This window comes from Perca flavescens, chromosome 18 (assembly GCF_004354835.1).
Source record: "Perca flavescens isolate YP-PL-M2 chromosome 18, PFLA_1.0, whole genome shotgun sequence".
NCBI classification, from domain to species: domain Eukaryota; kingdom Metazoa; phylum Chordata; class Actinopteri; order Perciformes; family Percidae; genus Perca; species Perca flavescens.
Window position 1 is genome coordinate 14,427,545 of NC_041348.1, and position 27,446 is coordinate 14,454,990.

General features: G+C 40.7%; 2 protein-coding genes across 3 annotated transcripts; one reads left to right on the forward strand and one right to left on the reverse strand.

The window, feature by feature from the left end:
• The first annotated feature begins 27 nt into the window (after positions 1 to 27).
• Positions 28 to 24,411, forward strand: dpf3 (double PHD fingers 3). Of its 2 annotated transcripts, XM_028605414.1 has the most exons (12): positions 28 to 139; positions 10,447 to 10,607; positions 11,930 to 12,037; positions 14,615 to 14,748; positions 14,884 to 14,979; positions 15,238 to 15,310; positions 15,865 to 15,906; positions 17,175 to 17,312; positions 17,521 to 17,649; positions 21,510 to 21,622; positions 22,402 to 22,483; positions 22,630 to 24,411. In XM_028605414.1, exons 1-12 carry the CDS (start codon positions 108 to 110, stop codon positions 22,695 to 22,697), a joined length of 1,176 nt encoding a protein of 391 aa, XP_028461215.1. In that variant the 5' UTR covers positions 28 to 107; the 3' UTR covers positions 22,698 to 24,411. The 2 variants fall into 2 exon arrangements, with proteins under 2 accessions (XP_028461215.1, XP_028461216.1); XM_028605415.1 differs by lacking the exon at positions 15,865 to 15,906.
• A 1,165-nt stretch (positions 24,412 to 25,576) lies between these two features.
• Positions 25,577 to 26,784, reverse strand: LOC114573237 (protein LEG1 homolog). The gene is made up of 4 exons (XM_028605280.1): positions 26,722 to 26,784; positions 26,096 to 26,237; positions 25,896 to 25,992; positions 25,577 to 25,775 (listed from the first exon to the last, which is right to left on the reverse strand). The coding sequence occupies exons 1-4, from the start codon at positions 26,757 to 26,759 to the stop codon at positions 25,624 to 25,626; spliced, it is 429 nt and encodes a 142-aa protein (XP_028461081.1). The 5' UTR covers positions 26,760 to 26,784; the 3' UTR covers positions 25,577 to 25,623.
• Positions 26,785 to 27,446: the final 662 nt, after the last annotated feature.

A 27,446-nucleotide genomic window follows, 5' to 3' on the forward strand; every position in this document is an offset into this window, starting at 1 on the left:
AGGGCGCACAGTGCCCATACAGGACCGCATTGGCTGTTGTGTTTTTTCACACAAGGGTCCCAAACTACACCGAGATTTGGAATTTTACGTTACAGTCCTGCAGGAAAATGGCGACTGTCATTCATAATCCTCTAAAATCGTAAGTAAATTTCTTTTGTTTTTTAAACAGTTATTGTATAGTTTGATTGCATGTAATTGATGTATATAGGGTTAAACGTGCGTTTAAATAATTAAGAACCACAAATTAACACTTTCGCCTATGTAGCCTACTTAGACAGTCCGTGTTATCTGCAGGTAGCCTACCGTTGCCTACTTGCCGTTTTGTGCAATTTAATATATATAATATAATATAAAAGCATGCACTCGTGCACAATCTGCAGAGAAAACATCTCCAACCCGCGGGTAAATGTCCGCACTCTCTCGTGCAGTTGGTTTCACTTAGACAGAAAGTTGCCATCGTCCTCATTGTGCTTTATAAACACGATTGGCAGAAGTTTGCATGCAGGGCTTCTTTGTCAGTGGTAGACGGGAGAATTTGCATAGATCATTTCATGCAATTATTGTCACAAAGCGCACATTGAGAGGGCGACTCTAATTGCGCGGCTCGGGCTTTTGCTGCGAATGTCAAATGCATGTAAACAATGGATATCGGATTATAATGTGTTATTATATTGTATTGACCTCCTTGTATGCATGTAGAAGAAAGCTGCAATGTAATACCGATTAAGGGGGCGTGCAGTTTCCCTGAAGTTAGATTTTAAAACCATGATTGATCACTTAACGGTGCCTAATCGGTGCATGGCAGTTTATGATTTGTAGAAAGATCAACCATCGAGCAGCAAACATGCTACCTTTGAGAAAATAGGCAAAAATGGCCAAATACGAAAAACACTAATTATTATTTCTTTTTTCCACAGTAGGCTAAATTATCAATGCAAAAAGAATTTGTTAATTCGTTTAGATAGATCCCCCTCATGTCTGCCCTGCATTAAGTGCACCTATAACTTTCAGCTCAGCCTATATTACTGAATGCATGTCTAACCTGCTGGCTAACAGCAGATGTTTACCACTTGTCATGTGGAATGTGCAGAGAGTTAAGCAGTTATCACATCATCTGGTGTGCAAGAGGCCATATCCATGTTTCTAATTGTGTGTCTAAGTGTGGCATAAACCATATCTTTTCACTTGAGGTAATTTTGCAATAATGTGGAAGTATAAAGACATCTTTCCAACTGTCAAATGTAGTAAGTCTGCAGCTCTACACCCTCTTAGGCTTTTTTTTTTTTTTTTTTTTTTTTTAATAATTTTACTCAGAACCATTAATGTGCTAAATATCATTTTCTGTATTCATATTCACAGGAAAGGAAAAGGAGCATGACATGTTTCTTAAGTACTGAGAACTCACGATGGTCTTGTTTTGTAGAGCTCTTTGTTGACATCCAAAAAAGATCCTACTGTACACCCAGCACTTGGGGAAAAAGGCTTTTTAAGCTGCTGTATTCTGCTTAAACAGATTAGGCTGTCGAGGATGTAGGTATGGGTGTTTTGTGTCTGCAGTTGTGCATGTAGAGCAGCAGATTAGGCGTCCCAGTATTCTCCTGGGTCCATCTGTTGAGAGAGGGAGAGGTACACGTAAAGACAGACAGACTGATGGAGGAAGGGAACCCCATCTGCCCTTCATATGTGGCACGACTCTCTCAGACAGACCCCCCTACACCATCCAATATCTGCAAAAAGGGAAAACAATGTGTGTACGTGTAGGTTGGAAGCAGGACTCAACCTACCTAAACAGACAAATATGCATAAGCCAATACTGTCGTGTAGAAGTGTAAGAGCACATATACAAGTAACATGTGAGGTATTACTATGGGAAATAATTATTGCGGCGTAGTTTTCAGGCAGCACGGTGGTTTTAGTCCACTGTCTTGTCATCTGTCCTCAGGATGTGACTGGTAAATCATAAGCAGCCAGTAAAGGACATGATAATAATCTTCCCTGCTCTGGAAGATGAATTACAACCGTCAACAGCTCGCAGTAAATGCGTCTGCCTCTCTAGAATCATTCAGTCGTGTTTAGCTGTGCATATTTACTTGATTTATTTAAACTCTCTTTTTTTTAAATTTTTTTTTTACAAAGACCTCTTTGTGATTGAAACTGGGTGGCTGTGTGGGATGGGACTAATGAAAAGCTGACGAGAAGTATTCAAATGAGCGATGTCATTCATATGTAGATATGTGTTTATGTGCACGTCCTGTGTCCGTTTACCTCCTTTTTTTATCATTGGGTTAGGATGTGGGCTAAGATTTAAGGAAGTGTAAAGGAGGTGGTGTAGGTGGGTCAACGTGTATGGGGTTGTGTTTTTATTATGTGTGTTTGTTGCATGTGTGGGCGGTTGTGTAGCCACCCGCCCCTCCCCCAATTTGCGTGAGAGGGAGCGTGAGTGATGGAGGTTTGGGGAGAGGGGGGGAGTTGTCTGTCTGGCTGCAGGCTGCATTTACTGCATACATTTGTACTACCTCAGCACAGGGGCGAACTCTGGCCTTTGTCTACCCGAGCCTGGGGAATGGGAATGTCCGGGAATGGTTTCCAGGCATGGGGAATTAAACGTCCAGGAACATTTTCTATTAAAAGCACCATGCAGTTATCAATATTTTTTCCCTTTTGTTTTCTTTTCTGCACATGTAACTGGGACATATTTCTCTCTTTATGTGTTTTGTTTGCATGTGTGTATGTTATTAATCTCCACATAGAAAATAGCATCTGAAACAGCCTCTGAATCAGGGTTTCCCCTTTGCAACACCCTTTCCTCCCCTCTCTCCCCACTCCGACCGCACTCTGCACCTTTCCCTTTCCATCCCTTTGTGTGTCTGTTTGTGCACGGACAAACGTGTTTGTGTGAGTGCGCTCGTGCGTACATACATCCACGTGTTTCAGAGAAAATGAGTATGACAGGGTTTGAAAGAGAACACGTGTGCCCCGGGACATATCGAACCCCTCCTCTTCCCTCCCATCCTGCCTCCTTGGCTCCTCCTCATCCTCCTCCTCTCTGTCCCCCTCCTTTTCTGCTTCACCCCAGTGCTCTGCCTACAAAGTGCCACAAAAGACGCCTATCAGTGCCCACATGCTGTTGCACTGCCCTGCGTTTCCTTTGGGGCCTCTTACCTATTCCTAGCCAAAAGTGGGCTTCCTTTCCCCTCTCTATCTTTGAGACACTGTATGTACGTTCTGAGCAGTTATGCAAGCTTTATGAGAAAGATGTGTCTGACTGTTGAAGAGGCTTGTATTGTGAAAGAGTTAGTGGCTTATACAGAGTACAGTTCCCCTTTACTGTACTTCTGACTCAGTGAGCTGAATGAGGTCATGCGAACAACATTTAAACAGTTCATGCTGAGATATGTTGTGCCTGTTTAGCCATACAGTCTATATTATCAAGACATCAGTGGGATTTTTCAGTTCTGCATTTTTCTAAATGAATGTATGTATAAGAGACAGTATATTTTGTACAATATCATATACAGTAACATTTTGAGAACCCCCTCCCGCCGCCAAGTTGTTAACTTTAGCAAAGGAGCAATAGAAAGCATTCTGACTGGAAACAATACAAAAGGGCATGGTTTGTGCACGGCTCAGGACAGGAATGCTTGGCAGCAGGTGATTAAAACCGCGTTGGTTCCCATCTAACGAGCATCAGGGATGTATTTAAAGTAGGGCTGTCAAACAATACATTTTTTTTAATCGCGATTAATCGCTGAATTTATAGAGTTAATCGTGATTAATCGCATGTTTTATCACATGATTAAAATTCTGTAATTTTGCATTTCAGAACTGTTTTTAAGTACATATTAACAATGGAAAGCAATTATTAGCAGTGTATCTTGATTGGGAATCAAATGAATGCAAAGAAAGCTACTTTATGAACTTGACTTTAAGATTTGTATCAGTTTATTATTTATTTACTGTAAACAAAAGAAGAAAAAAGAAAAAAAAGAAGGGTACTAAACAACAGTCAGGAACTTGTTTATTGTTAGGCCATGGTCAAAATTAAAGATTTAATAATAATGTAATAACTATAACAATAACTTCTTTCACCAGTAAATTGCTGTTGAACAACAAAAACAACCACCAGATGGGAAATGGTATTTTACAATTACTGTGAATGCACCACGAGGCTACCTGTTTTAAGCGAATGCACCGTCTGTGTTGTTTAATTCTGCGCTGCAGAGCAGACTGTTAGGTCCCGCTGTTGGAATCCTCTACAGTGAAATACAGTCAGACTTTACACTGTTTAACATTAGCTCTCAGCATTTTAACCGTGTTTAATCCAGCTGCTAGCTAAAGGTAGGCTAACGTTACATGCTGTCAGGTGTAGTGTAAAGTCAGGCACCGAAATGAGGCACCAAAATTTTCGTTCTTCATCGGTCTCGTTACTACCGTTTAGGTGGGCACGTTTCGGTATGCAACCCTACTTACCAGAGTCAATATAGTGTGCAGTAACTTCTAAATAATTTTGATTACTCACTGACTTCCATTGATCACCGGTTGATGAGACAGCGTTTGCACTTTGGTTTCAATAACAGGTCGGCGAGTAGCACTCTCCAAAACGAAAAAAGTGCAAAAGTGCTTTCACTGAGCCCACTGGCATCAACCTGAGTCACGTTAACTGTACTATGCTTAGCTCGTAGCTGGTAGCTCAAGCTTGACGTGCTACGGTGATATTTTAATTCGGCTTTACACAATGTGCCTATGGCTTTCGGCTTGTCTACGAGCTGTCTGGGAGTTTTGGAAAATAAAAAGCGCCATTCAGAATTGTGTTGCTGCTGCCTTTCTCCAACATGCCTGCAGCCAGCAGGAGGATGTGTTAGGAGGGAGTATGGCAGCTTGATGATAAGTAAAGACAAAGGATCAAATAAGTAGCCTGTTAGCCACGAAGTGAAGCAGTGTGAAGTGAAAATAAATTAATAAATGGCGGCATGTGATTAATGCGATTAAAAAAAATTAACGTGTTATTCTCGGCCCTTAATCGCAACGCGATTAACGCGTTAATGCTGACAGCCCTAATTTAAAGAAGGTACCTACCCCAGAAACAGCCTGATCACCCTGCAGCCTTCCGACAAGTGATACAGAAGTCCGCTGTCGTACCACCAGTCCACAGAGCAGCTTCTTTCCTCAGACTCTAAGACTCCTCAACTCCTCCTCTGTACTCCACCATACTTTTCTTTTTTTTTTCTTGTGTAGCAAAAAGGGACTATGACTTCCATTTCGTTGTGCAACCCTGCGCTGTTGAATCTTGAAAATGTGATTTACTGCGAGTATTAGGGCTGGGCGACATGGAGAAAATCAGATACCAATTGGTGCCTAAACAAAATATCTTTACACTTAGATTTTAGATAAATAATCATCAGTAATGTGGACATAATGTCTAAGTGGGGAAAAGGCAAATAATAGAACAGCTACAACAGTCTGGTAAGTTCAGAAAAGTACATCACTCTACTGTAATGCAGCCTTTAAAACCAGGAAAAGACAACATTTATGTCATATCGCGATATTACGATATCCAAAATCTAAGACGATATCTAGTCTCATATCACGATATCGATATAATATCGATATATTGCCCAGCCCTGGCGAGTATACAGTGCAAAAACACTAGACGTGATTGACAGAAAATAATAGTAGTACAAAAACTACTTCAGTGATTGTGTAGTTAGCACAAATACAATATAGTATACTCCAGCAACTACTACTACAATATCACTACGACTGTAATTTAAATGTTTATCTCAAAATATTTTATTTATCTCAAAATTCGACAAATTGTTTTTATAATAAAGCACCACTTACTAGCTTTTGCCAGAGCTGTCAGCCACATCTTGAGGCCTTCCGACGGATGTTTTAATTATATAGCATTTACCTAAAACCACAATTTGTGAAGTAGTTAATCAGAAGACATAGTAATATATAAACTGAATCATATAAGATGCAATGACATTGCGGTGATGTGTTTGAACCTGGGATGTCTGTACACACAGACATACTACTGTTATATGTCCATAGGACACTAACAACATCTAACAAGTGTAAAGTTCTTTTCTCATGCGTCCATATCATAGTTTCAACCAAAGGTGTAAATCATGGCATCTCCTTCAAATGTCATAATAACAGCTAATAATTACAGAGACAGAGCAACATTTCAACACTACCTTACATCTACTGCACACACTTGCAAGAATGACAGACAGACACAGACACACACACACACACACACACACACATCTGACTAAAAGCAGAGTCTGAACTGTTAAGGCGTTTTATTTTGTGGTGAAGAAATGAAACTAAGTTAGTTGGTGGTCGTTTGCAGATCACCAGAGGATGATGTTAGTGTTTCACTTTTATGTTCCTTTGATTTTCTGAGGTGAACAGTCTTAAGTCTTACGCATTTCATTTCTTATTCTCATTATAATAACACAACATAAATTGAATGTTGAATTGAACTGTTTTTAATTTCACAATCCTGGATCGGTCTGTTTATTTCTGGCGGTCTCATGGATGCTATAAACTCAGCCATCAGCGTAGATGCTGCTTCAAAGCAGAGAGCTCATTAAAATGACTGACAAAGGTATGGTTACAGTAAACTGAGGACAACACTGACAAAACGCTTCCTGCCTCAAGGCAAAATGTTTTTTTTGTTGTTGCTTTAACACAATAAAGAAACGCAACAATTGTTTTAATCATCCATTAATCTGCATATTAGTATTTTCTCAAGTAATTGAAAAATGATTTGGTTTATAAAATGAAAAGAAAAGTTTCCATTATGATCAACGTGACGTATAACCTGACCAACAGTCTAAATATTTACTTTACTATCATATATGATAGAGAAAACATTAAACCCTCAAGGCAAGGCAAGGCAAGGCAGCTTTATTTATATAGCACATTTCAGCAAAAGGGCAATTCAAAGTGCTTTACATAAAACATGAAAGAGCAGTTAGAACACAATTAAAAACAATTTAAAAGACAAGAATACATTTTACAGTGCAGTATAAGAATTTAAAGAACTGAGAGATAAAATACGCGAATGAAGCGCAGTTCAAACATTTCAACATTACCCATGATTGACAAAAACGTTATAGTATACTATTTCTTTTTTTGTTTTTGTTCTCAAGGTTGAGAAGCTGGATCCAGTGAATGAAAAAAGAAATGCCTGAAATGCTTAATTAGATAACAAAATTGTTGCAGTTTAATTTATGTCGATTAACAAATTGTTCAGTACACAAATCAATAGATTCAATAATGTGACCATTTCACGAACTGCCATGAGACTGGGCTGACAGAAAGTCTCAATAATATATATATATATATATATATTATATTGATTCTTAGGACAAGGATACAATATTTACTGATATCCTAAAGTCTGCCACGATACGATTTCGATGCGATTCAAATCAGGGCCCTGTGATCGATATGAGAAGATACATAAGCCCATTTAACACAATCAGTTACTTTTATATATATTTACAAAAAGCAACTAGAATATGATTTGACAATTTCATTGCTAAACTCTTCCAGACATTTAAATTAAAACAGAATACATATAAGGTGGGACTTTTAAAATAAAAGCACACCTTAAAGATGCCGATATGTATCGATATTTTCAATTTGTATCAACAATATTGGATCGTTGCGGATTGAATTGATATATCCATTTAGATTGATGTATTGTTACACCCTTAGTCCATAAGCTCTACCTCTATCAGTTTTACCTTGAAACATTGAAAAGACTCCCCATTGCACACAAAGCTCCTCTGTGCTAGTATGGGAGCAATTGAGACAATCACAGTGGTATATACAGGCACAAATACATGCATATACACACACACACACACACACACACACACACACACACACACACACACACACACACAGCAACTGCAGATTCCATCAGTATCCAGGAAGCTGTTGACCAAGAGGAATGTGTTCCCTGACATGCAAAACTCCACTTACATAAGCTCCATCACTAGGATCAGCCATACAGTCCACTAATGGGTACAAACAGGAGCACATTGCAATCTCTGATGTTTAAATCTGGTTCGGGGGTTGGGGGAGGATATCGGACATGCACAAACACACACACACACACACACACACACACACACACACACACACACACACACACACACACACACACACACACACACACACACACACACACACACAAGTCTCTTTACTCTTACTAAGCCAAACACATGAGCTCACCTCTCAGACAAATGCATAGCAGTCAAGCAGGCACGTACGCTCACTTATGTAAGAGTTTATGAAGCCGCCCAGGGATGCTACACAAACGCTTTGTTGCTGAAAATGGGACAGAAACATCATGGGATGACACAGGTAGGAAAGGAAAGTGGGGAAGACAGATGCCTGTAGGCACACATGCACACACACACACACACACACACACACACACACACACCCACCCCCACACACACACACACACACACACACACACACACACACACACACACACACACACACACACACACACACACACACACACACATACACACACACACTTCAGGCAACAAATAGTGAAAGCAGAGATAACACTTCACCTCTGGGAATGTGAGTTATGTGACAGGAAGTCTCTTCTGGACATTTGGATTTGATTGGATTGCTGCGACTGCTGGTTCGTCATACTGTAAAAAAAACACATGGCCAAAAACACCAGCTGCCTTCCTCATTTCTGTAGGTCTCCTGACACAAACCTCAGCCAGCAAATGCCACATGTGTTTAAGCCCAGATGTTATAGTACAAACACTGTGGCACTGAAGGTGCACACAGAGCCACTATAGAGGTTTTCATTTTTTGCATGTTTGCTGTGCTACTGTAAAAACAACAATTTTGATGGGGGTTGCTTGCTAAACTATTTGTTAGCTGGTAGCAGTGACTTCATGGAATCTCCTGCAGTTGCCTAGATTAGATAGTATCCCATAACATAAGGTAGCCGTACTGTCCTATTATGTCATTTGTCCAATGTCCATTTTCCTTTTTATTAATTCATATTTCCTTTTTCTCTTTCCAACCACAAATCAAGGACCTTCTCCATACCTGTCTCCTCCCCCTTTCCCCTCCATCTGTACATGCAATACCTGGTTCACTCCCTGCTGCTGCTCACTCCAGCCTCTCACCCTTCTCCCTCCCTCCCCCTCTCCTCTTTCTCCTCCATCCACCCTCTGCTCCCTCCACCTCCAAACACTGCACGTCTTTGTGAGATTTAGTGTGACCAGAGTGCTGGTCTTTGTCCAGCTTAGAATTCTTTACATATCTGTGCTCGGCCAGTCAGAGAGACGGGCTGACGGGCAGGCAGAGAGACATGTATGCACATAAACAGAGAGACAGACAAGATCCTGCTGATTTGGGTATCTTCCCAGCAGCAAGAGATTCTCGTGGCATTCTTTTCTCTTTTTTTTCAACCTTTAATTCACTGATTAGATATTAGCATAAATGAGGACGACGTCTGGATATCATACATAGGAGATGCTAACAGCAAATTCTACTTCTACTGGATGTCTCATTTAGTAAACTAAACAGTAAAGTGTGCCCAAAGATGGTTGACTAGTTCAGTGCACTGCCTCTGGAGCTGAACCATGTGTGCCTCTGCTGGCTAAAGATCAGACCCCATTAGAACTATCTTTCCTTTATCTTCCTCTCGGGATTTCAGCTGTCATTAAATAAAAAATAACCGACAAAAGTGAGTTAATCTTTTTTTTCCTCTAATGATCTTAGCTTTAAAAATCTTACCTCTAGACTGAGAATGTAGAGATTATTGATGGCTCACATACTGATTTATACCCTCGTTTCAGTTGATAGTGAGTGTGTGTGTGTATGGACTTTGATCCAGCACTCTCCCTTATCTATCAATTTGACAGAGAGAAACATTCTTCTCTTCTTATGGTTTCTCATTGTTTTTTCTGCATGTGTGCCTTTACAGCCCTCATTGTGTAAAGATGTTTCTTTTCAGCTCAGTTGTCTTCATGCTTCGTCCGATTCATGCAGCAAATCCAGACTTTACACAACAAATTGAGCTGAAATGCGGAAAGAAGTCTGGGCTTGTTATATTAAGCTAATGTTCACTAGGACTGGACAGGCCCCGCTCATACTTGATTTGCAGACCGTACCAAAACATCAGCCGCCCAGCACATGTTATTGCCATTAACTATCCAAAAATGTTAGCATTTAGCAGCCTGATAGGACTCCCAAGAGCAGGGATTAGGGATTAGCTTAGATCAATGGCAGAAATAGGACTATAATGTTACTTGTGGTTAACTTAAGTCAGATGTTAGATGCATGGGGCAGTTAATGTACAAGTAAATGAGCCTGCTTCTTCTTGTCTGTCTATCTGACTGTTTACCTGCCACATTCTCTATCTGTCTATCTGTCTGTGTTCAGGCTTGGGGACCAGTTCTACAAGGAGGCTATCGAACACTGCCGCAGCTACAATGCCCGTCTCTGTGCCGAACGCAGCGTGCGCATGCCCTTCCTGGACTCGCAAACTGGTGTAGCACAGAACAACTGCTACATCTGGATGGAAAAGTGCCACCGCCAGCCAGGTGGGAAACACCACCTGATCCACTGAACAAATTCATGCTACTGATATGGCTTTCAAAATATGGGAATGTTTACGTTCTAAACACTGTAGATTTGGTTTACTGTTGAAAAAAGTTGTGGTTTTATGGGGAGTTATGTGCTAGACTATTTCTAGTGATTTATAGAAAGCATCTGTTCATTGCAAAATCTAATGTGTAAATTAGGAAAATTGCGAAGTGCTGGTAGGCAGATTTTGTCACCTTTGAAAAGAGCCTGGCTAGCTGTTACCCCTGTTTTTGGTCCTTATGCTAAGCTAGGCTAACTAGCTACTGATTGTATATTGAATGCACAGACTGGTATCAATCTTCTAATCTAATTCTTAGCAAAAAGCAGAAATGCATAAATATGGATGGATAGCAAGGGTTTATTGTAAAGTTTTCCTCCCTCAATAAAAAAGCAAGTCAACCCCTCTTTTGTACATTACATGAGTTACCACTTGCAGATTTACCCTGAGACATGCAGTGAGAATGCACATTTGGGTCGCCTGCACAACCAGAGGGAACAATCTGCTCTTTACCGAGAACTGGACACAAATAGCCTGTTCTCCATCTCATATGCAAAGCCCTTCAGGCCACACCCTATACTTTGTGGCAGACCTAACTCACATTATATGCATTTATTCTGGGTTTATCCCTACCCCCTCCTTCTCTTTTTTTCTTTGCTCCTGCTGACAGATATCAAAATATGCTTATTCCCCTTCATCTCTGTCTCCTACTAAGCTAATGGTGGAATATGATTAGACACAAAAATACCCACATTTTCAATTCAAGCACAAGAAGTCTGCTTTGCTGAAATAGTGACACAGCATAAGTGCTTAAATTGTTCATTGGAGTAAAACTGAATGTAACCATCATCAACAATAAGTAACATTTCTACACCTTACATGTCTGATAAAGTACCTAAAATTCCAGGTTTTATGAGACTTTCTGGAATCTGAATATAAGACATATGTGTGGACCATAAGCCTGAGCACTGAAAGCGGGACATATTAAGTGTCAGGAAAACAAGACTGTGTGTGTGTGTGTGTGTGTGTGTGTGTGTGTGTGTGTGTGTGTGTGTGTGTGTGTGTGTGTGTGTGTGTGTGTGTGTGTGTGTGTGTGTAGGGGTCTCAATGCAAGTTTTGTTAAAATTGTAGGCCTGCCAATGGTTGTTAAAATTCTTCTTGTGTGCCTGTGTCTCTGCATGCATGTATGTCTATATATATGAATATGGTTGTGTTTGTGTGTTTTGTGTGTGTGTGTGTGTGTGTGTGTGTGTGTGTGTGTGTGTGTGTGTGTGTGTCCAGGCCAGGCAGCAGGACAGATGTATACCTACCCTGCTCGTTGCTGGAGAAAGAAGAGGCGACTCCACCCTCCCCTGGATCCCCAGCTCCGCCTCTGTGAGCTTCGACTAGGTAAGACAAACAACACACACACACACACACACACACACACACACACACACACTGACATGCATGCACAGTGAATGTCATAGATGCAGCAGTATTGACCACAGTAATGAAATGAAAGCCACTTTAACCGGTGCAGCCACACCTTTTTGTATTCACGCTTCACCTAAATGCACATTGTGTTTGTGCCCTCTGTGCTCTTGTGTAGCTGCAAAGAGCTTTAGGCGTGCTCAGTGGCGTTACTATCTGACCATCTGGCTCTGGTTAGCCCGTCTCTCTCGCCAGGTCTCCAGGTTCATTCTCTCTCCTGAATCAATGCCTCCTCTCACTGTTCTCTGGCAGTAGACACACATACACACATAAATAAGCGCACAAACACCCCCACACATGACTCTCGCTCAGAAGCACCCTAACTGGGCCTCTATAATCATTTGTCCATGAGGCATTAGAATGTAAGTGAGTCTTTTGAGGCGAAAGTGTGCACATTTTTTTTTCATGTGTGTGTGGTATAGGGGATTTTAGCAAAGGAATGCACCAGGAACCTGATAAGGGTGGAGAAATAAAGGCAAGTCTTTGTTTCGGCTTTGCCACACTATTGTTTTCCCCTCGCTGTCTTCCAGACGCAATATAATACTCCAGAGCGTTCCACCAAGAACGATTCAGCTTTAAGCAGAAGAGTCATTTTCAGGGAAAAAAAAATGAGAATAAACTCCCCAGCAGCAAGCAGCCAACCAAGTAAAACACAGAAAGGCAAAGACTAGCGCTACGCTGTAGTTTACAAGAGCAGAAAAGCCTTTTGTAGGGTGAAAGAGTCTCCAGTTTTGTTTTTCAGAGATCCATTTCTGCAGTTTGGCCCAGATATCTATCATAACACGACAGAGGAATGTGAGTGCTCCCCTTTCAGGCTTTTGGAAACACTTTATGTTTATTTAATGCTTCCTGAGCAGAGAGGTTTGTCTGTGTGTGTGAAGATACACAGAGGCTCTGTCACAAGGTTACTTTGAAATAGTACAAAACCAGAATTTAACTACTTGTTTTGTACAGTAGACCCTCTGCTTCTCATGTCGCAGCTCCACATGTCAGTGGCCTTGCCTCAGCAGCCATTTTGCTTCCCTCAGTGTAAACTCTGATCAGGGTTACAAAAAAGGGGTAAGCTAATGCATAAGAATAATATATTTTTGAGATACCTAACATTCATTTTAAGATGTACAAAAAAGCAATGAGCATGTAGTTTAAGTTGACCTCTTTTATTGTTTTGTTTTTTTCATGTTTTTCTTAGTTCATAACCCTAATTTTAATGTCAGGGGTGCAACAGTATTGGCCAGATTACATTACAGAGTCACTGCAGTGATTTAGTGTTGCACTCCCATAAAGTTATATCCTGATTTTTAGTTTGTAGAATGGGTCAAGCTCTTAAAATTCTGGATCCTACATTTCCCATGATGCAACTCAAAGGCATCTTTCATTAGACCCCCCTGTCTCCCAAATGCTCACTTCTTAGTGCTTTCACACGCTAGTACTCCTTCTGACAAATAAACCGACCTGCGTTTGTAAAATTGGTGGAATGCCACATTAAATTCAGCAGTGAATCCAAATCAATATATGTGTGAGTGCGTATGGGTGTTTGTTCGTACGGGTTGGGGGTGTAGGACGTTTCTTTGCCTCTTGCTGGCAGAGCCGAACATTTAGCTCCACATTCTCTCCACCGCAATTGCCCCGGAGAGTCAATGGAGGGGTGAGGAAGAGGTTATAAAGGGGAAGGAGGATGGGTGAGGGCAGAGAAAATAGGGGAGAGGAAAGCAAAGTCCGAAGGGATTTAGTATTAAAGGAGGAAAGAGGGTGTCAGCAGAGAACAGAGGTGAAGGGAGGGATACACAGTGGGGAGGGGTCTTGTCAGTGCCAGCAAGTCAACCCACACAAATAGACACAAAGAAATGAAAGGAGGAAGAGGAGGGGGGGGACCCAGAGGTGAAGCAGCTCTGTATTCACTAAGAACATCTCAGAGCCTTACTAGCCTTGCACACTCCTTGCCTTTCTTATCACATCCTTACTTTCATTCTGTTCTCATCTCGGTGTTAGAGAGCAAAGACGAGGACAGAGAGTCAATGCTGTAGCAAGTTCATCCCCATGGAAATGAAAATTAACCAAAAAAAGAGTGTTTTGGTTCATTATTATTATTATTACTTTGTCCTCTTACTGTGCACCTGGTGCCACTGTTACTAAAACTCCCTTTACATCCTGTGCAGAGGGAACACATTGATACGGATATATTTTCACTGCTTTGGTCAACTGGCATGTTGTTAATTCAAAACAAGCTTTTGAAAGTGCTTTCTAAATAGGAATATTCCGATCATGTCATCTGGCACAAATCCGGTTACTCAAGTGGCCTGCAGATAGCCAGTAGAGAACATTTAAGTCATTTAACTTTTGTGTTTAATACGGTCAGCAACATTTTAGTCAAGATGATTAACTGCAAAAAGTTTTGAAATACATTTGCATTGGTAAGGACATTGGCTCAGGCAGACACACACACCTGCCATATCAAATGCTTTTTCTTATTCTCTTCTGCCACTACCTTGTCAGAAGCCGAACTGGCCCCTAAGCGCGAGGGGCCCCCAGGGGAGGCCACAGCTTTGGAGGCCCTCCTAAGGGGGGACAGTCTGCTGGAGAAAAAAAACAACATATGTAAGGAGGAGGAAACGTTGCTGGAAATACAGGTATTTTATTACACTATTATAACGTGCGCATTATGTAGAGTGGTATGTCTATTGTCAAAATAGTAACCCGACAGGCATATTTTTACTTTTACCTAACCCTCCCACTGTCTGTATGTGTGTGTATGTGCTCTTTAGAGAGTTCTGGAGGCGGAGGAAAATGGGGAAGGTCTCCATGAGGATGAAGACTTTGACGTGGACACTCCAAAGAGAAAGAACAGAAACAGAGGCAAAGTGAGTGTCACACAGACAGAGACACAGCGTGTACACAGGCACATACATTTGTGTGTGTGTGTGTGTCTGTGTGTGTGTGTGGTAAAAGAGGAGAGTAAATCTATTAAATGAAAAAGTGATTATGTCTTTGTTTCATACCAAATGATCCCAATAAACCTTGTTTTTGAAATATGTTAATTTGTGTCAAGTTAAAAGAAATTATAAAAACATTCATACATTGGAGGTTTAAATATCAGAGCGTGTTTTGTTTCCTTTCAGACCAGAGGATCCAGTCGCAGGAGGACAGAGCCCGTTAACATCGACGACCAGGACAAACCTTACGTCTGTGACAGTAAGAGAAAAGGATGCTTCATTCGTTGTACATCATGTGCCATCATGTGATCAGGGGTCATTAGTGTTCACTCTACACATTAGCCTACCTAAATTCAGAAACACAGTGTTTCCTAAATCTCAAGGAAGTGGAGAAACTCTCCTCCCCTTAGATTTGACTGTTACAAATTCCTTTGAGATATATTGTCCAGAAACTGTTCTCTACATGCCTGTTTCAAATTCTTAGCTTAAATGTTTAGAAAACAGAGACAAATCCAGCAGACGAGTAGTTTTCTCTCATCTTTCAATGGTAGCCCCCTCTCCTTCTGTTCTAAGAGCTGTCCTCTGCAGCATGAAGAAAGAGTTTGTGTCGTTAATCCAGGCCTGACTAGCATGCCACTTGCATACTTGGACAGAAACCCCCCCACCCCCACCTCCGCCCAGGAATGGATTGCCATGCGGATGTGGATAGAGATAGCCACGCTGACTGAGCCTCGAACAAATGAATCTCATCCTCATTTTGTGTCTTGTGCTGTCTTTCCTTTATCGTTTGCTTTTGTGTCTTCTCTGTTCCAGATAGATACAAACAAAAGCATAACTCAAAAAAGGCTGAAGAAGGTATCTGAACCTGTCGCCATCTTGTCTTTCTAGGGGCTTTATGATTAGCCTTTTTTTCTTTTTTTGCTCATGGGCATCTGGTGTGGGAATGGCTGACTGAATGCTAATACCTTAGGAGAATTCTAACGCTTCAAATGCTTCATGCTCGTCCAGGTTCCTGAATTCAGTGCAAACACTGCATGACACTAACGCTACGCCGTGTGCCTTAATGCTTGCTCATTGCAAGGCATGCACAGAATTATGCCTAAGCCGCGGATCCACTAATGTCGCCCTGAGGGATGCATGTTTCCTTAAAGCTGTGCTCGCTTTGATGTGATCCGCAGATGTAGCCATTGTAGAAGTGTTTACACTAGGTGGACTATTTTAACGTGGGATTGGATTGGCAGCGAGTTTACAGGGAGATGGTGAAGTTTTGTGGTGAAATAATGCAAATTGGCAAATGCAAAGACGGAAGAAATGGCTGCCGAATTGGGTGTAGCCAGAAAAGCAGCAGAAATATACAGTATAATAAGAAACTTCTATGATGGCTACAGCTCTAATGTGCTCATTAAGTTCTCAATGACCCCAAGAGCTACTACAATATTAGACTATAGATCCTATTTTTTTCTTCATATGATTAGCACATGAAATGCTTTCAAACAAATCCTGTTTTTATATATTAGATGTGTGACTTCCATTGCTTCACAGTACAGCAACAGCAGGGGAAAAAGGTGTCTGTAAAGCTCTAACCTTGTGTCGGTTTGCTTGTTATATGTTTTTAAAAAGAGTTGTAGGTGTACCTTTGATACATCTCGTGTCCATGTCTATTAGTCGTTTCACTGGACTTCCTTGTGAAGAACTTATCAATTTGTATGTGTATTTTCATTTCAATTCAATGCCTGCTTTTACGTCAGCTTTCTGACGTTTGCCTAAAATGAGCTATCTCTCAACTTATTTCATTTACAAAAAAAAAAGATTGGCATTAAACATTTAGCAGATAAAGCTCCTCGCTCGCTCTCTCAGCAACAATATCCCAAATCATCTCAACAACTCTGTCTTAAACTAAAGGTTACATCCCATTTATATTCACATACAATGACTGTAAAGCAAACCATCAAACATGAGTACTGACAGCGAATTGAAGTTCGTGCAAATTAAAATCAATTATATTCATATTTAGGCAGGGGTAATGATAGGCAGATGATTTTGAGCTGACTCTTACTCCACTGTACTGTTTTTTTCAACTCTTTATACATGTTTCTAATGCACCTGTGACGTTTTATCTGTAGTCTGTGGAAAGCGCTACAAGAACCGGCCTGGCCTGAGCTACCACTACACCCACACTCACCTGGCAGAAGAGGAGGGCGAGGAGGAGAAGGAAACAGAGATGGCCCCATCTCCTCCATACAACGCAGACAACCACAAACGTAAGCTGCTGGCTAGCATTTAATTACATAGAACGACGAAAACTTTCAGTAAGTGCTAGCTCATGACAGGAACTCCCCAATGCACACAGTCACACGCACTCATAAACATACAATTTACTGTATGATAACCCAGATGGCCACAAGTTTTCAGAATATTAATGGCAGCTCATTTATCTTTCTCCTTACATTGGTCTGTTCCGGCCAATAGCTCAAAAGGGCCCAGACGGCAGCATCATCCCCAACGACTACTGTGACTTCTGCCTGGGAGACCAGGACTCCAACAGGAAGACAGGCCAGGCCGAGGAGCTGGTGTCCTGCTCTGACTGTGGACGCTCCGGTGAGTCCCCAATCTCCACAACATGGAGGGTTTCCATCAAAGCTTTAGGTTCTTTGTTGACGCCAAGTAGTTTTCCTGCCAATCAAATTAGTGGAATTTAAAGAAATGTTGTGAGTGTTTTCAAAAGCGCAGCAAAAACAGTACTCTTATCAAGGGGAATAGTTCGACATTTGGGGAAATACACTTATTTGCTTTCCTGCCGAGAGTTAGATGAGAAAATTTATACAATTCTCATGTCCATACGGTAAATAGGAAGGGGAGTGTGTCTATGTTCCCTTGGTCCTATGTTCCCCTCTTTGTATGAGACTTTTTTCAAAAAAAGGGTCCTAAAATGTAAATGGACTGTTCTTATATAGCGCTTTTCTAGTCTCAACGACTACTCAAAGCGCTTTAACATTGTACAGGAACCATTCACCATTCACACACATTCATACACTGTGGCCGAGGTTACCGTACAAGGTGCCACCTGCTCATCAGATAATCAGTCACACACATTTACACTCCAATTCGCAGCATCGGGGGCAACTTGGGGTTCAGTGACTTGCCCAAGGACACTTCGACATGGAACTGCAGGGCCAAGGATCGAACCACCAACCTTCTGATTGGCAGGGAACCACTCTACCATTGAGCCACAGCCGTCCTATGTTCCCCGGTCTGTTACTTTTTCCACCATTACTGCCAAATTCCACGGCAAATAGGCCTATGTAGGCCTATGTAACCCTAACCCCTAACCCTAACTCTAGGACCCAGATTGATAGATTGCGGGGAAAAAGGGTCCTATGCTCCCGGGTATGTATTGCTAAAGGGGAACATAGGACCCTTTTTGGGAAAAACAGGGAATATAGGACCTTTTTTCTAAAGAAGGTGGAACATAGGACCCGGGGAACATAGGGATGACCCCATAGGAAGCTAGAACCAGAAGACTGTTAGCTTAGCATAAAGACTGGAAACGGGGAAACAGCTAACCTGTCCAGAGGTAACCAAGTCAATTCACTAAATAACACATACAGTATATCTGGTTTGTTTTGTCTGTACAAAACCTAAAGTGTAAAAGTTGTGTTTTTACAGGAGGTTATATACTGGACTAAGTAACTTCCTGGAGTTTTGTTGTTACCGTTTTTGTAGGTTGTTGTACAGATTCAACAAACAAGATAAAAACGTGTTAATAAATGAGCTTTAGAGCTGCTGGTGTTTCCTCTGGACAGAGCCAGGCTAGCTGTTTCCACCTGCTTCCAGTCTAAGTTAAGCTAACCAGCTGCTGGCTCTAGCTTCATACTTAACGTACACACATGAAGTGTGAAGAGTGGTATCAAACTTCTCATCTCACTCCCAGCAGGGAACAAATAAGTGTATTTCCCAAAATCATACTGTTACTTTAGGAAATAATTGAGATTTTCAGAAATGAGTTGTTTGCTCTCATACTTTATTTTGTGTGTACTACACATCTCATTTTTGTTTCCCTTTACTTTCTTTTTTATCCACAATCTTGTTTATGTCTGTTCCTCGTTTATTTTTGGTACATTGATTTAAATGGTGCTTCCCTAATGGCCACGAATGTGGTGCAGTTTAAAACTCTCCATCAGATATCTATTTATTTTTTATATTTATATATTAATATATTATTATTACATAATTTCTTTTGGAAGCCACATCAATAAACTATACTATTAATACGTTTACATTAATGTTCACACAGTTCATTTTAGTCCAATTATTCCAAGTCATCATTGTTCAAACCAACCTTTGTCTTTACCTGATGATGCGATCTGATTATACATTTATGTCGTGCAGTGAATTGAGCTTTCATGTTGCCACAGTGTCTTTTCAATGGGTTGTCAATGAGCCTTGTAGACCATCAGAAGTTTGAGCCAACTGCTGGAACTTTTTGCAACTTTTTCAATAATATTGATTCCTCAGCTCCGCTGCTTGCTTCCATCCTGCATGCTTCTCCATGTCAGCATCGCCCATCAGTAAGGACTTCTGCCTTTAGACGACATGCATTCACTCTTTTGTTGCTCTGTTTTCACCATTACCTTATGGCACATTTGGCTGCATTTTTGTCTCTTTTTTTCCCCCTCCACACTAAGCCAAAGCCGCCTCTGCAGGATATCTCAGCAAACATTTCTCGAATCAGCTCAACCGTCTTACACAGTAAGAGGGCATTCATTTCAACAAGTGAGATGCTTTCTTGCTACGGTAGACTTTGTTGTTGCGAGAGTGTGTGGCCTTGTCTGTGTTGCTCTGACGCTGATGTTTTCATGGTAGCTGGAAGAGGAGGAGTGAAGAAGAATGGGAGGAAGCCGAGTGCTCTAGAGGAATTGTTCGGCAACACGTCAGACAGCGAGGCCTCCACGTTTCGTGGCTTTGAAGATGCCGAGCTGGAAGACATTTTGTTTTCAGACGATGATGGTGCTGTGGATGACAGCTGATGACGGACTTCCTGACCACCTGGACATTTGAAGACATTTTTTTCTTGGAAATCTCTGATGGATACAATGGCATTTTTTTTTTTTACATGCTCAGGTGGATTTTACTGTTCAGCCCATTAAGTCATTTTTCATAAACCTACAATAATCTCCTTACACTTTAACTATGCTTGCGAAAGACAATCAAGATAGAGACTAAACTTCACGGCCACTTCCTAATTAGTTCTGGACTGAAAAGGTTAGTAGCAGACACAGTGGACCAGAGAAAAAGGAATAAATTACATGAGTGGTCGCTAATGTGGCAGGGGGAGGGATGAACGTGGACTGTTGAGTCACTCCATTGGCTAAAGAGGAGAGGTAAGAGCCAATAGGCACTCCATTGCTCCTCAATTGTCTTTACGGACAAGATCATTTCTTTGCCGCTAAGTAGAAATGCTTTTTCTACTGATGGCTGGTACAGTAAGTGGTATCCAAGCTGATAGGCCATCTTCATAAACTGCCACAGCTCATTTCTCCCTGACTGTTATTCCTCAGTTTAATTTGGGCGACAGGCAGCTTTAAATTTCACTCAGATCTTTATTCACCCATCACAGGCTGAATAATGTGCTCAATGTTTCTGGCTGCTTTCCAAGTCCAGATTTAAATCAGCTCATTCTCAATTATGGCTCATTCATGGCTCATTGATACCCCATTGATACCAGGGTGATGCAGATAACTGTGTGCATGAGAGGCTGACAGGGAACAAGCAGACAATTTTATACCAAATATTCTTTTTTGAGTTGTCCCAGCTGTAGATTTATGGGGGGATGAAAAAAGAATACTGCTTGGCTGTGTTTTCCTGTACACACATCACGGCTTGTGTTTTGTTTTCCAGACATATAATCACTTGTCTTTTGTGGCTAGATTGCTTTTGAAGCTACATTTCATCCAGCTGTACGCACTGTCAACACTATGGGGTGAAATTACAGACAAAGTTAACACTTACTGCTGGCTCTTATAAAGACATAGCAACCTTCTTTTGAAGGGAGAAATAGTGTTTTCTAAATTACTTTTCAATTACTACAGCAAACTTTTCAGAGATCAGATAACCATTCTTAATCTACAGGATTAGGTAAACAAATTTACAAAATCTGAGCACATTGGAAGGAAATACTGTGTATTTATTCACTTTCATTTGCCTGAAGCAGGCCCTCGGATAAAGCTGTAGATCATGTAAATCATTTTTTTTTTATGGATTATGTAAATATGTTCAGATGTGTGTCGGGCTTTGTCTGCTGTCAACTCCAATTAAGAGCTCCTGCCACGTGTCTCTCAGCTATTACATAAGAAAACACCACTGACTTTGCTTTGTAAACTTGTCTGGCAATGCACCCTGTCACCCTTTCCTTCCTTCCTTCTTCACTTTTCTCTCCTCTCCTCACCGTCCCTCCGCAGGTCACCCCACATGTCTGCAGTTCACTGATAACATGATGCAGGCAGTGAGGACGTACCAGTGGCAGTGCATAGAGTGCAAGTCTTGCAGCCTCTGTGGCACCTCAGAGAACGATGTATGTATACTGTAGGAGAGGGAAGTCTTGTACAGTATGTATGATCCTCTGCGGCTAGAGTTCCCTTTAGAATTTGCTTTCGATGCGCATCACTTTTGACTTGCTTTGCTTTTAATGTTGTGAGCTTTCCACCGTCAGCATTCACCTTGTCAAAGGCAATACATACAAGCCAAGCAGATACTATACATGAGAAGCCACCCTTGATGTGATTTGTTTTTTCCACTCCAGTGACTCGCTCGGAAATATGTTTTATAAGAGTGAACAATACATGTTTTGCTCCTTTGGATAACACGTAAATCATCATAAATTCATGGAATAGCCAAATACGTTTACTTGTGTTGCACACTTTCATACAAATGCAGTCCAAATTGATTTACAAGATTATATAAACAAAACAAAAACTTTAATTATGTAAACACTTCATGAAAAGGACTTCAGCTTAATAAATAATAAATACCCACGATAGCAAACATTGCATCAAAGGTATGTTATATAAGGTTGCAGGTTACTTACCTCTTTTTTTGACAAATGTAGCAGCAGTTTGGGCATAAAAAGCCTCTTTAAAGCTCCATTATCTGTCAAATTATGTTTTGAATCTTTTATAGCTGATAAATGCTGTCACATTTATAGCAGCATTTGGAACTCTGATTTACTTACTCCAGCATTTATGTCCTTTTCCTTTTCCAGGCAGGGTTCATGTTTATTTTTCTACCCCCTTATACGTACATATTTCATAGATATTATATAATTAAAATGTTGATTGTGTGCTGCTTATGCAGGACCAGCTGCTGTTCTGTGATGACTGTGACAGAGGATACCACATGTACTGCCTGAAGCCTCCAATGACCAAGCCTCCAGAAGGTACAACAGCCACTCTCATAGCTTTTGTCAGTGTGTTGATACTATATATGTCATGTACTGTATATTTGAGAGAGGCTATATAAGGAAAAGAGCAAGGAGGACAAAGATTTCAGCCTCTCTTTCTCTGTCTCACTCTCTTTTCGCAGGGAGCTGGAGCTGTCACGTGTGTCTGGACCTGTTAAAAGACAAGGCCTCAGCCTATGGAGAAGCATAACTTCCTTGGACATTCTTCTCAACACACGTACACACGCAATATATATATTTGTACCTATACATTAACTGTCTGACATGCCCACACATTAGCGAACACTTTCTCTCCGATAGAATCAAACACACACAGGTGCACTCTTTCACACACACACTCCAGTGCATTAGCAGGCTCAGGGCATTTTCCTGTGTGAGGCGAAAAGATCTTTGACCTCTCATGTAGCCGAGCAACGCTCCAAACGGCATCAACATGCAATCTCGACCACAAGTCAGCTAACAGCAGGTCTGCCGTTCAGTAATTTCTCTACCTCACCACTCAGCAGACGGCCAGAAGCCAAAGCAAGATTGATAACGGAAAATACTGTGTAGTATGTGTATGTGAAATACTCATTTTAAACAAACCGTAGATGTTTCCCCTCTGATTTTCATGCGAGTATGATTTGGAAGATGTTCGTCCCAGACTTTCTGCTGAAGCTGTTTCACTTGCTTCCCTGCTCAAGCTGTACAACTGGTTTGACTAATGTTTGTTTAAATGTCTCCTCCCAGCTCTACTCCTCTTCTGTGTTTAGACTTTACAGTGACAGTCGTTTTTTTTATATATCTGGACAGACTCAATGTTAGTTATGCCATCTTTCACAGGTTTTTGTCAAGCTTGGTAAAATTTATATATGCGCTAAGAGTCAACGGGGCGATAAAACCGCCTAAACTATCATTCCTGTTGGGAGTGTGGTGACATTTCTAATCCACATCTGTTTTTTGTATCCTTGCAGTTACTAGGATACCATGGTGCTCAATTCGACACTTTACACAAATTATAACATTTCTTTACATAGAATGTTATTATTTATTTATTGTTGTAATGGTCCAATGTTACTGTCAATGAGATCATTGTTACTGTAAATCAGTGGTTCCCAAACTTTCTCTGTTGTGGAATCGGGAAAAAAAAATACTGGCCCCTCTCCCGCCCCACCTGAACACATTTTTATCAACTTCTAACAATACTGGGGAAACTAGTAACAAAAGGAACTGAATATATTAAAATATCATTACTGTAATATATACACAAACTGCATTTTGTAGAATTTTCTCATTATTTTCTGGTGTTCAACGTAAAAATAAAAATTAAATATTGTCTAAACTGACACACAACAGACACATGGTTCTATTGTATTACAGTAACCGTCAACTCAAGAACAAGATTCTTAATATTTATTCTTACATTCTTACATATTTTTAAGAAAGGTACTTACTTCAAACTCTTGGGTACAGAATATTGTCCTTACACATGCCCCATGTAACGGTACAAGGCTTCAGCATGTGGACAAAAGCCATTACAGTAACAGTTGCTAAGAGGTGATTGGACAATTGCTTTTGAGGGGAGGAGTTTAGTGAACAGTCAATTTATAAGTAATTAAGTATAGGCCTATATCTGTGTTGGACATTTCAAAATAGGCTGCTGGTTTATTCACCTTTTGTGGTTTCCCCCTACATTTTACCCATGTGTAATGTGTACCTCCTGCAATACCTTTGTAACCCTCCAGAGGGCTCCACTCTACAGTTTGGGAACCACTGCTGTAAATTAACCAGGGCAATGTGTGTATTATCAAACCTTGATGGTGAATCATATACATGTTCTGAGGAAGCAGTAGGCTATTTACTGGTGAGTCCTGTCTGGAAGCTGGCACAGGTTATAAGACTTTATTACAGTTCTTTTATGCAGTTAACCAGAATATATTCTGGACATTCGGGTTGTATTACCACGGGAGTAAGGTTGAAAAGTTAAATTGGTTTCACGTCAAATCTTCAAAGCTCCATCAATGTCATTTATGTTTTTGTAGCACTAATCTAATGCTCTAAAACATGGTTGATCATGAATAGGAAGAACCACCAAGAATCTCAAAACTAAACAGAAAATTCCTGTTAAGTACACATTTGTGCAAGCCTTCACAGGATATCACAATCTGCATTTGTGTTGTTTTTTTTATTATGAGTTTGTATTTGATATTGCTTTTCCACAGACAATCATGAGCAAGCATAATAGATACAGTACATGATGTTGATAATATGCAGAAGGTTTTATCGTGCTTTTTACATGGTGGGTTTAATGACCCTTTGTGTCTTCCTTTTAAAAATGTCTTGGATGTCATTCTTATTTGATGCCATCCACCTACAGTGATTCAACATGTGTGTTGTATTTTGTTAAAGTAAATGTCATGTTTTGTGTTGAAATAAAGACTTTTCCATTAGTCTTGTTTCTTTGCGTGTCATCTACCAAATTACCAACATTACTGAAAATGTTACATGGTTTGTGCTTTGCCCTTTGACGATTCATGATAGGTTAGCACTGCAATCAAATTACCACTTGGAAGCGCTTTTAGACTGTCGTAGAGCTCCGGTTGGACCATGTCTGAATTATTTTTTCTTTTTTTTTGTATTTTATTAGTTTATTTGTCAGGGACCATGCACAGTTCAGTCCCTGTACCAGAGTTAGCTATACAGCTAATTTACATCTGTGTTCCCTGTGCAAGGGAGATAAAAGGACAATTAGAGTTATCTATATTATATAACTCTTGGATTATTAAGTGCAAAACACAATCTTCAAAAAAAAGTACAATGATGACAGTGAAATTAGCGTTTGTTGATACTTTATTGGGACACACATACTCACAAGAGAGTGATGAGAACAGAGACATACAGAGGTCTACCTGCTTTTAAATTGTAACCTGGAATTCCTGTTGAGCTACACCTTCTGAATATTGGCATCATTTACTTTCAAAGAAATATCAGTTATGTATTTTTGTTTTGCAAGCGTCTTCTCTTAGGGATCCCTCCCCTCAGTAATACCACAGTACTCCTGTATTATGTACTGTAAAAATGACAATTATGTAATTAGAGTCGCTATCTCTCTAAGTTTGTGTGTCTCTAAGTTTGTCTCAGCAGCTCAAAGTCATTCCAGTGATGATGGACAGGAAAGTTTGTGTGGCAAAGCTGGGATTCAGTAGGAGCTGCTCCAGCAACTTACTGCCTTTCTCTCTTGTGTTCACTGAACACATGGCACTTTTCCACAAACTCACCAGTGTCCCACCTGGTAGATGAAATGATCATGATCAGCTCACACTAATCCAATAAAATAAAAAGCTTTATTACAGTGTATGTGTGTGTGTGTGTGTGTGTGTGTGTGTGTGTGTGTGTGCGCGCGCCCTACCAAGTACATTGTTCATACTGTTCATCCAGGAGAAGACATACAGTGTGTGGTTCTCCTCTGAACTCAGATCGGCTATGTTAGGCGCACTGTCGTCCACCTAGACGTACAGATGTGGCAGACAGAACAACAATAAGATAAATACACAACTTGTAAAAATGTGGTTTAGAAATGAATGAATGTCTGCAGTTCTAGTTACGTACCCGCAAAATACGGTTTGGGAGAGGGGATATGAACATTGAAGATTTTTGCAAATTGGATTGGAAATGTGCAGCAGAAACGTACTCAGCTGAGTTCACCCAGCTTTTTGCAAAGGAAACCTCTGTAGAGGAGTAGTGGCTCTGCCTGAAGGAGAGGAGAGAACAAGAGAGGGATACAGCTTACTTGTTTTGTTGCCGAGAGTTAGATGAGAAAAATTATACCACTCTATTATCTCTCTCTATATGAAGTAGTCTTATCGCCACAGTGCTGTTTCAATGGTGGATTATGGTCTGACTAAACTGGTTTATCCTTCTGGGATAGGTGAAAAATATGCTCTGGGTTGTTTGTATTTCTTTAAACCAATCACAAATGTCTTGGGCGGTGCTATACCCCGGATGCAGCAACAGTGTGTTATCTTATTTTAGCATAAAGTTTAGAAACAGGAATAATCAATTGGGCTATTTCATCATTCCCTATAGACTACTGCCCACCATTTTATTTGAGTGTCCATGAGTGTGTATATGTATACACAATATATTTTTTACTCTTTTTTGTTTTTTGTACGGATTAGATAGATAGATAGATAGATAGATAGATAGATAGATAGATAGATAGATAGATAGATTACCTGGAGTTGCATGCAGCAGAGGCATAAGTTGAAGCCATTTGGGCCGCCCAGAAGAGACCAAGGAGAGAGTCTTTCTTCTCATTTTCAGGGAGAGGAGAGTCAGCTTCAGCCTTGAGGCCCTTTAAACACACACATACAACATTAGGGGGTACTCCAGCTATTTATAATTGCACCTCCATAAAGTCAGGGGATGAAGAAGAGAGACAGATTTTCATCAATCTATGAAACAGTGTCCACTAGAGTGCATTGCTATATTGTGTGTGTGTGTGTGTGTGTGTGTGTGTGTGTGTGTGTGTGTGTGTGTGTGTGTGTGTGTGTATGTGTTGGTGTATGTGGTTTACACGGACAACACGCCAGACATTTCACCTGGGCTCCACGGACCTAAGGGTAATACGGGGACTATGCCAAAGTCCTCATAAATCAAAGAGCGGAATTGCATTCTGTAGTGTCTAAACTACATAAATTCTCTTTTTCTTTGAAAGTCCTCATTTACCACTTGACCTGATTTTGAGTGTATCCCAGTGTATCAGAACAGCGACGCCACTGCTGGGTTTTATATTGCAGTTTCATACACATTTCTGATACACACGGTGCATTTTGGCGGGCTGTCTTGTGATTGGCTGGTTTACGCGCGTGGGCGGGGCCAAACGGAGGTCGACTGGAAGCTCCGCCCAGACATGCCCGGAGCATGGCCCAGAGACGTTTTTGTTTAAAACTTAAATGGA

Coding starts and splice junctions, on each gene's coding strand:
- dpf3 (XM_028605414.1), top strand. CDS start 108: ATGGCGACTGTCATTCATAATCCTCTAAAATC. Junction 14,749..14,883: donor AAACGTTGCTGGAAATACAG/GTATTTTATTAC, acceptor TGTGCTCTTTAG/AGAGTTCTGGAGGCGGAGGA. Junction 14,980..15,237: donor AGAACAGAAACAGAGGCAAA/GTGAGTGTCACA, acceptor GTTTCCTTTCAG/ACCAGAGGATCCAGTCGCAG.
- LOC114573237 (XM_028605280.1), bottom strand. CDS start 26,759: ATGGCTTCAACTTATGCCTCTGCTGCATGCAACTCCAG. Junction 25,993..26,095: donor TCCCAAACCGTATTTTGCGG/GTACGTAACTAG, acceptor CTGTACGTCTAG/GTGGACGACAGTGCGCCTAA. Junction 25,776..25,895: donor CAGTATGAACAATGTACTTG/GTAGGGCGCGCG, acceptor TTCATCTACCAG/GTGGGACACTGGTGAGTTTG.